This window comes from Archocentrus centrarchus, chromosome 2 (assembly GCF_007364275.1).
Source record: "Archocentrus centrarchus isolate MPI-CPG fArcCen1 chromosome 2, fArcCen1, whole genome shotgun sequence".
NCBI classification, from domain to species: Eukaryota; Metazoa; Chordata; class Actinopteri; order Cichliformes; family Cichlidae; genus Archocentrus; species Archocentrus centrarchus.
The window spans coordinates 22,684,039-22,693,689 of NC_044347.1; the positions used below are offsets into that span (position 1 = coordinate 22,684,039).

The 9,651-nt window shown below is 39.8% G+C and overlaps 1 protein-coding gene across 2 annotated transcripts in view; it reads left to right on the forward strand.

Moving 5' to 3' along the window:
• Window positions 1-8,854, forward strand: part of LOC115791091 (rho GTPase-activating protein 6) — a 97,481-nt gene extending 88,627 nt beyond the window's left edge. For both annotated transcript variants that reach the window (XM_030745191.1, XM_030745198.1), the window contains exons 10-14: window positions 701-880; window positions 2,836-2,927; window positions 3,020-3,249; window positions 3,418-3,489; window positions 5,286-8,854. In XM_030745191.1, the coding sequence (XP_030601051.1) occupies window positions 701-880; window positions 2,836-2,927; window positions 3,020-3,249; window positions 3,418-3,489; window positions 5,286-5,839 (1,128 nt within the window). In that variant the 3' untranslated portion in view covers window positions 5,840-8,854. The remainder of the gene's footprint in view (window positions 1-700; window positions 881-2,835; window positions 2,928-3,019; window positions 3,250-3,417; window positions 3,490-5,285) is intronic.
• The last annotated feature ends 797 nt before the right edge of the window (window positions 8,855-9,651 follow it).

Sequence of the window (9,651 nt, forward strand, 5' to 3'; positions counted from 1 at the left end):
GGTCACAGTGATTTCTGCAGTTTTTAAAAATGCCCCCCTAATATGAAAGAGAAATGGGAAAAGTGTTGCTGATGTTTATGGTGCAGTCTTTGCAAAACTGTTCACCAGTGTTCAAAGTTTGGCCTTTATCTTTTAAAAAGTGTTTTCTCTTTGAATTTCAACAACACAAATGGAAAATGGATGCAAATTATACAGTAAGTCATTTTCCTATGGACCAAAAAACATGCTAAAAACGCACTAAACTAATACGGTTAAATAGTAACCAGTACTTCGTATCACCAAGTTGGCAGTCATTCTTGCCTGCTGATGTTATCAGCAGTAAGAGATTTTACTGCACTCAAGAAGCAGAACATACAGACTCAATGTAATACTGAAATACAGGGGTAGGAAGTGATGGAGGTTTGAAAGTAACCCAAAGCAAGAAGGACATAGAAGGTAGCTACTAAAGTGGACCTGGAGGTCTGGTCTTGAGAATGGAGAACACAATTAGTCAGTAGCAATAAATCACTAGAAGCAATCCAACAAAAGGCCACAGATGTAGGAAGAATGCTCAGCAAAATGACTAGAGAGCCGAGGTTGATAGCTGATACACCTGTGGGGTGCATATAGAGAGGAGCTGGGAGAGCAGAATTGGTTCAGAATGAGCCTGAGGAAGTACTGAGCGAGCCATTATTAAAGAGGTTGTACATTTGTGTCCCAGATCACAGGGAACAAGATGACAGCTTTAAACCTCGCCACCATCTTTGGTCCCAACCTCCTCCACAAACAGAAGAGCACAGACAAAGAGTTCACCGTCCAGAGCTCAGCCAGGGCCGAGGAGAGCACGGCTGTCATCGCCGTGCTGCAGAAGATGATTGCTAGCTACCAAACAGTCTTCATGGTCAGTAACTTTTATCCTTTCACTTTCCTGTAAAGGCTGAATGTACCGTACTGTGCAAAAGTCTACAGCCACCTCTCATTTCTTTCCGTTTTGCTTCCAAGGAGCTTGTCTTTGTTTGTCTCTCATTCTCGAGGCTTTCTTTGGCTACTTTTTCCACTTATTTTCAGTCCAGTTCTTGTACCTGACCATTTTCAGAGGAATGCACTTAATACTGAGGTATGAATCATTCAAGCATTAAAAAGCATCTAACTGAAGGCATGAATCAGTGTTGTGTCAACTTACCAAAGAACTAATTTTAAATTGGATCTTTATGTTCTTCTTTGCTTGAATATATTCTAAAGGTAACGTTATTAGCTGAAAACTTGACATATCACAGCATGTCATGCAGTGACCTTATACAGTGTGAGGAAACTGGACGAGCAGAGGACAAAAGAAGTGTTGGGCCTAAAAAACTATCTATAGCAGATGAACAGTATCTGAAAGTCATGTGGACTGTCAGAGGAGGCCAGGAGAGGCCTAACAGGGAGTGTCTGCAGCCACCTGTAACACGGTGGAGGCTCTGTCATGGTTTGGGGCTGCATTTCAGCCAGCGGTGTTGGTGCAGACACCATCTGGAAAAGCATCTGATTGGTAACAGCTTAATTTTTCAGCACAACAATAATTCCCTTACACTGTCAGTGCAGTAAAATAGGAAAACCTGGACTGAAAAACACACAATTGAACACTATCAGTCATGGACTGGCCTCCCCAGAGACCGGATCTCAACATTATTGAAGCAGTGTGGGATCATGTTGACAGAGAACAGAACAAAAGGCAGAAACATCCAAAGAGCAGCTTTGAATGTCCTTCAAGAAGCCTGGAGAACTATTCCTGAAGACTTTTTAAAGAAATGACAAGAAAGCTGCCTCAGAGCAGCTGCCTAAGGTGGTCACACCAAATATTGACTTTCAGGCTCGTTAGAATTGTACAAACTCTGTTTTTGCCTTATATACCATATTTGCATATTTGCACCTATTTCCCATCCAAGAAGACATAATGAAGTGAGGGGTGGCTCGAGGCTTTTGTGCAGGACTGGATGAAATAATGAACTAAATATACAAAGGAAGAAAAAATGTCATAAAGTCAGTTATCTGAAAATAACATCAACAACTTTTCATCCAGATACTTGAACTTCTTCTTTCCAAAACAAGGGCAGCACATTCATGCATTAAATCCTTTATTTGCTGTCAAAAGAGGTCACAAAATTACACAGATCACCGCCTCATCAGTTGCTTTCGTTCTTTCCTGTCCCTCAAACAGGAAGACAGTTTGGGTCATTTCAGGTCCAAAACTTTAAACTCCAATGTTTTGTAATCTGCCACGGAGGCTTACATTCCTGCAGTAAGCCAATGAAGAGCTATTAATTGCATAAAGTGAATTGGGACTGACTTGCTCAGTCTTAGTGAGTAAAAACAGATTTGTAAGCAGCTCAAGTTCTATGAATGACATCTGAAAGTTGTTTTGTAACCTGCTTATGTCTGAATTTGTTAGTGAGCGACATTCACTTTCAAAGCGTTTCAGGATGGGAATAATTTGCAGACATTAGGTTTTTGGACAGTGCTCCTCATCTTAATCCGCATATCAGATAAGCATAAAAATCAGCTAATTAGAAGATCAGATTAAGAAGTCCACTGGAAATGAAGGTAACAAGGCACATCATTACCTTATTATCGTTTCTTCCCATCATGCTGAAGGAAGGAAAAGGAAAAAAACAATGGGCGTCTAACTAGAAATCAAGTTTACTTAAATGTCACATGGTTTGACCGTGTGACATTTTTATTAAAAAAAAAAAAAAGAGGAAAAACTGAAACTCTGCCTCTTCTTTAGAAGATAAATGCTGCGTCAGGGCAAAAGACGGGTGGATTTTAATCTTGTGAAGTTATGTACTATTATTTCGCTCACATTGTTTTATGTAGGTGCCTCCTGACCTGCAAAATGAGGTTTTAATGAGCCTTTTGGAGACTGATCCAGATGTGGTCGACTACCTTCTGAGGAGAAAAGCATCTCAGTGAGTTACATGTATATAGCGCTTGGTCTTGTCTTTCCCTTTCCTTCAGTCTCCCACTCTTTGAACTCATTTTATTTTGTGGCCTCCCGCAGGAGTCCGGACCTGTTGCAGCCAGAGGAGCCCTTCACCCTAAGCGAGCGACATTCGTCCAGCGACTCCAACAAGGCGTCAAGCGGTGAAGTGTCCCCTTATGATAACAACTCCCCAGTCCTGAGCGAGCGCCGAGGGGAGCCAGGGAGCCCAGCTAGCGAGCAGCTCTACCGTGCCCCGGAGCAGTACTCTCCGGTGGGGCAGACTGGAGCTGACACTTGGGGTTTCAAAGGTGAGCTGCGCAATGTCTGTTATTTACAGAGATGGTTGATGGTGTTATCATTTTCACTTCCTTCATTTTGGCCTTTCTTCTTGGGTATCCACGTGTTTTTTTTTCATACAAAACATGCTGTATGACTCAGAAGTGGCAGGAATTTGACCTCTCTTGTGCCTTTTTCAGAAGAGCATGCTAACATTTGGGGCACATGGCACAGTACTCTGAAATCAGCACTCAAGAATCAAACATATACAGGTAAATCAGTCGATGCCCACTACTAATTTTGTTTCAAGTGGCTAATGAGCCAGAGTGGTATGTGTTTGACACCTGGTGTTAGTTATTAACCGTGACAGGAGCAAATCTGAAGCACACGGCACCTTCAGTCATTTTTTTTATTACAGAAACTACAGTCATGCTGGCTTTTATTTTTTATCTGTGTAGCCAGACAGCACATATGATATCAGGTAAATACATGACTAATAAACCACAGGTTGATGAACTGGTAGAGCACTAAGTTACTAAGCAAGGTGCATCCATAGACTACACGCATGCATCGAAAAGGCACTAATGCCTGCTAGTAAGTGCTACCTAACAGAGGAAATATTATAATTTTCATTAGTCAAAACTACAGCACAGACTTCATGGACAGGATTTGCACCTGACACTTTACTGCACAGCAGGCCACTTTATTGGCAAATGAATGCTTTTCAAAAACGGTCCAAAAGCAAACAGAGTCAAGAGGTCAAATTTAGATTCAAATTAGCTGAGGTGAGGTCTAGCATGCAGCTAGCTGCTACAGCTGCTTGTGCTGGCATCACTCAAAGCTGCCATGGCCCTAATAAGGTCCATTTTTAGCCTCAATGGAGAGAGAGAGTGGGTGCCATTAAATTTCACCCAGAACAGAGGGGGAAATTATTCATAACTTTGTTTAGTGGAACAATGCCTCTTAGTCAATTCCATCTGCTAGCCCAAAACTGAAAAATGCCCCAAAGCTGCCTAACAGGATGAACTACTAATTCAATTCAATTTTATTTATATAGCGCCAAATCACAACAGTCGACCCAAGGTGCTTTATATTGCAAGGTAAAGATCCTACAATAATTACAGAGAAAACAGTCAAAACGACCCCCTATGAGCAAGCACTTGGTGACAGTGGGAAGGAAAAACTCCTTTTTAAGGAAGAGACGTCTGGCAGGACCAGGCTCAGGGAGGGGCAGCCATCTGCCTCCCACTCCACTCTTAAGTATCCTAGGAACAAGATGAAGAACACAGACCTACACCTTTATAAGCCGCCTGATAGAAGAACTGGGCATTGTTGGGTACTGTTGCTGAAGACAAAAGTGTGTATACCAAATAAGACATAAAGTGGTATCAGCAAGAAGAAACTGGGGAATTCTGATGTTTGTTTTTGAGCGGTGTAGCAAGCATTTTGATTTGAAATGATAGGTCAAATATTCAAATGTCAGTTTCAGGCTTCAGTATTTTTATAAGTTTAGCTGAAGCTTTTTGACAGTGGTCGCGAGCACATTAGCTAGCAACAGTAGCTTTTTTACCAACTGGACATAGGGTGCTAAAATAGTCCTTGTGCACTGTAAAATCGAATGTACTTATTCAGCTAGAGGCATTTTGTTAGCATGTCAGCCCTCAGTTATAAGGCTGAGTGATTTTTCCCTTTCATTGGGCAGGGCTTTCAGAGTATGACATTATGCTCTGTGTGCCCACTTTCAGTTGTGATATTAGTACCAGGCTGACAGAGGAAAAGCAGTACTTTTAAGAACACGTATCATTACAAAAATGATTTCTTCAGTGTTTCTTAGATGTTTGAGGATTCTACTGATTAAATCCACCAAAAATAATTTTATGTAGTAAAATGATTTTTTTTGGTTTATCACCAATAAAAATGAAAAATGTCTTATTAAAACATAATAAGGGCTAATAAAAGATTTTCCTACCTTTCTTTGTACAAGTTTATGTCAGTCTCTTACTGCAGGTGTGTGTTTCCCTCTATATCCATTGACAATTTTACTGATCAAGTGATGCTCTCTTTTTAGGTTCCCATAGCAACATGTCAGAAGGAAGCTCCCGCAGCTCACAGGAAGGTCTTGATGGATTCCATAGCGATAGCAGACATCATCAGACAACGGCGCAACGGACTCAGAAAACGCCTGGCAGTGCCCAGGGCAAACCCCACCCACCAGTCACCAGAGTGTGCACCAGCCCTCACGTGGACAAGGGGCGACCACGCCTGCAGCTACACATCAACCCCTCTGTGACTTCGCAAAGGGGACGTGGAGTTAACTCGACCCTCAGGCCTCAAGGTGGGGTGAACACTGTGGAAGTTAGCCCCCTCGATGGCCCCTCTCCTCCTCCTTATAATGCACATCATCGACTGGCTGGCTCACAAAGTTCACCTCAGCTCGCGACAGCTCAGCGGCCACACGAGAGGTCGAGCGCAGGGCAGAGTAACTCGGCTTCAACAGCAGAAGCCCAAGTGGTGCCACAGAGTCAGTGCCCAGAATGGCAGGACTGGCAGCGGGACCGGTGGCAGATATGGCAACTGCTATCCTCGGACAATGCTGACACACTACCTGAAACTCTGGTGTGATCTCAGACAGTGAACATTGGCTCACCCTCTATTAGCCAATTAAAGACAAAATCAAACCCCCTCCAATGACAATCACTCCTTATCCTGATTCTTTTTCTGCACCCCTTTCATCCGTTCATTCACAGATTTCCTTCTTCCTATGAACCTCACGTGCTGTCCTGCAACTTAGCGCCGTGGCGTTGTTGTTTACGTGTGCAGCTGCTGCCTCATACAGACTTCGGCATCCAGGAGCTACTTGTATTTGTTGATCTGTACGGATGTTAAAAAGTTACTTCATTTTCTGCCCCCTATATTTTGTCCATATTTAGTTAGGAGCATTTAAAAAATGCCCACAGAAATACCTCAAAAAATCCGTTCGGAATATTACCAGATTTCCTATTTTGAGTGACTTCAGTCTTCATATCTCAATGGAGAAGATTAGGAAACATTTTTTATTTTTTTTTTTAAATATTTTCATTTCATCATTTTTACATTTGTCACCATACAATAAGATGTACGCGTTAGTAACTGCTGCTAATTATAAACTTGTTGTGTGTATAATACTGATAATGTAATTCAGCATTCAGCATCTTTCTGAGATCAAATGTTGAGTTGCTTTTTGATGTCATATTACATTTGACTGTATATATATATGTATATGAACACACAAATTGTTGACAGACATGCTTAAATATTATATGTAAAGTATATAATTTGCCTTAAAAGTATCAACCTAAATGTAAGTCAGCCCCTTAAAACCGGCAGTCTAGATGTTGGTGTTTGTCAGACTGCTGTTTCTGTCTTTAATAGTGAATGTAAAATGCTTTATTTACAGTAAGACGCTTAAACCTAATTATGAAGCAATCTGCTGTAAGTTTGCTTGTGCTCTTGTCACCTGCTGCACTGCAGAAACAATGTGCCAAAGGATCTCTCTCTTTTTTTTTTTTAACTGAAGAAAAAGTGTTAAGCTGTGTTCGTTCCGTCAAACTGGTTAGAAAAAAATGACCCCAGAGTTAAGCCAAGAATTTCATTTTAGCATATAATATAGACCAGGGGTCTCAAACTCGCGGCTCGCGGGCCGCATCCGGCCACGCCCCCTACTTCCGGTCTGCGATTTGATGTCAAAAACATGACAATTTGGCCCTTTAAGTTACTTTTTTGACATTTCGCTTTCCCCTCCAATTAAGAAGTGGTTAGCGAAATGTCAAAAATGTAACTTTCCCGTCCAATTAAGAGGTGGTTATCGAAATGTCAAAAAAGTAACTTAAAGGGCCAAATTGTCACGTTTTTGACATCAAATCGCGGACCGGAAGTAGGGGGCGTGGCCGGATGCAGATCGCGAGTTTGAGACCCCTGACATAGACTGTATATAAAAGATGGATGGAGCCGCTGGCTGTGAAGCCTCGAGCTGAGTGTTTTTGCCAAAACTGGACATGACGAGTGAAGAGGAGATCTGACTGAAATCGAGGGACTTGTTATTGTTGTTGACCGGTCGTTAGACATGAGAATAAAGCAGGGTATGCTCATTGGCTGACTCTAATCAGTACTATAATTAACAAACTGAGCATCATGTTTTATTGAGTATGACTTGAAACTAGTGAATGAGTCCATAAACGCATTAGAAAAGTGTTTACTGAGGTCGCAGATCAAAGTAACCGAAGGGTGTTTTCCCACTAACTTTTGAATCCACCAGCATTGCCCCCTGTTGGCCATTAAAATGAATGCAGGTTGAATGCACTTGTGCATTGGCTTTTTTTTTCAGTGGTACAGAAATGGGAATTCATTCTCAGATTGGTGTGGGAACTATTAAAATCTACTAAATTAAAGAGCTCAAAAATAAACTGAGACAAAATAAAGAGTTGTTAATTGGCACTGAAACCTTTTGTGGACATTTACATTCTCCACTGATAGAAAATGTATACACATCAAAGCCAGATTAGCATTATTTTCAGAGGATTCTTAGCCCTTTTTTCACCCATGTAGAATCTGGAAGAAAGTGTTTAAATTGATTTTATAGAACAGGTTTTGTCAGTTCACTCTCCAAAAGATTCTTTGAATAAAACTTAAATTTTAATGTATTATTTGATCTTAAAGTATTAATATTATTTAGATCATAATGTGATCAATAACTCATTGATGCAAGCTGAATATCTGAGCTAGGCATAAAGTAATTTCCTGTCAATTAGCCTTGATGTATTTTTCCAGGAACACTAAAAGAATTATAGAAATTTTCTGATTCTTTTGGGCTCCAAGTGTCTTGCTGGAAAAAAAGGTTTCATGTGATGTTTTCTCACTGCTGCATGGCACTAATTAAGGTGGAAAGAAACTTTCTGAATATCTGTTTTTATAATAATCTACACCCACGGCCAACCTGTCCAACTCCTCTCAAATGTCACAGTCAAGTGGGTATTTGCTGGCAAATATTTCACATTTTCTCAAGTGATGGTGTAATATTTGCTTATAGGAAGATTGACTATGAATCATTTGTTATTCTCTTTTTCTGAAACTGTCACTTTCACAAGTCAATGGAAACAAGCCCCACGAGTGCAACAACTGCACAGATTGTGGAAAGGCTTATGGCTCCATCTATTGACAGACTCTGCACATTAGCTAGTTGCTGCTTCCTACAGTTCACCTTTTCCATGGGAATCCATCTATTCACCTGTGAAAAAGTGCAAATCTATGTCAGGAAATAAACGTGCCATAGGTCTTGCTCTTAAAAGCTGTTTCTCCATGAATTGCTTTTTTTTTTTTGTATTACTTTATTTTCTGTCTGTCGAGTGTTGCGATATCTAAATGCATTATAACAATTTTTATCCAAAAAAAAAGAGGCAGTAACCATCATGGTCTTGGCTTTTCCCAAATCAAGATGTTTGTCTTGTTGACGTCACTTTGTAACTCCAAGCAACTTTGTGTTTTGTTTTTATATTTTGGTGGGGTTTACTGGGTCCAAGCTGTAATGGAATGTCTGGTATTTGCTTTTGTACTGCAAGTCCTCATCAATATGCTACAATGGAATTAAATATGACAAAGTTTACAACTGTTGTGTATTTATACTATGTGGTATGCTGTAGTGTAGTATATTGTTATCCATAATAGTATTATTGATTTTACTGTACAGTCTGTCATGTAACTATGTAATATTATAATATGCCAAATATTTTACAGTCTAGTCTTGTACACCTGTACACACATGCAGTATGCAGGTAGTTATAACGTACTTTTTTTAATACTGTATACATAAATGACAGTCAAATAATAATAGGTGGCTTTGGATTATGGTTTTAATTTCAGTCATTATTATTATTATACTTTTTGCAGAAATGATAACCAAAAAAATGCACATAAAAATTAAAACTTTACAGATAGCTCTCAGCTATTTTTCAATATATCACTATTAGCATTTATAACGGCAAACAAATGAAAAAATTTAAAAAGCAATGAAAAGACAGGAGAGACACACTTCAAGCATGTCACGAGTGTTGATGGTGCAGTTTGTCCAGCAGAAGGCACTCTGCAACTTCAAAATGCAAAATTGAGAGCTGTAGAAAATCATTTATTCCCAAAGCCAGCAGGCTTTTTAATTCTCATACAAAAAAGCAGATGAGCTGGGTCAGACATATGATTTTCCCTCTGGGATCAATAATGTTATTCTTAAATGATATAACCAATTTTAGGGACATCTATTTATGATTTGTTTCTTTAAAAGAAAAGAGTATCAGCTGATATATCAGATTTTTAAATTATCACACATTAGTATTGGTCTTATAAATCCTATACCTGTTGGACTCTGATAAAATAAAGAATTGAATTAAATGGGAAAAACTAGAATT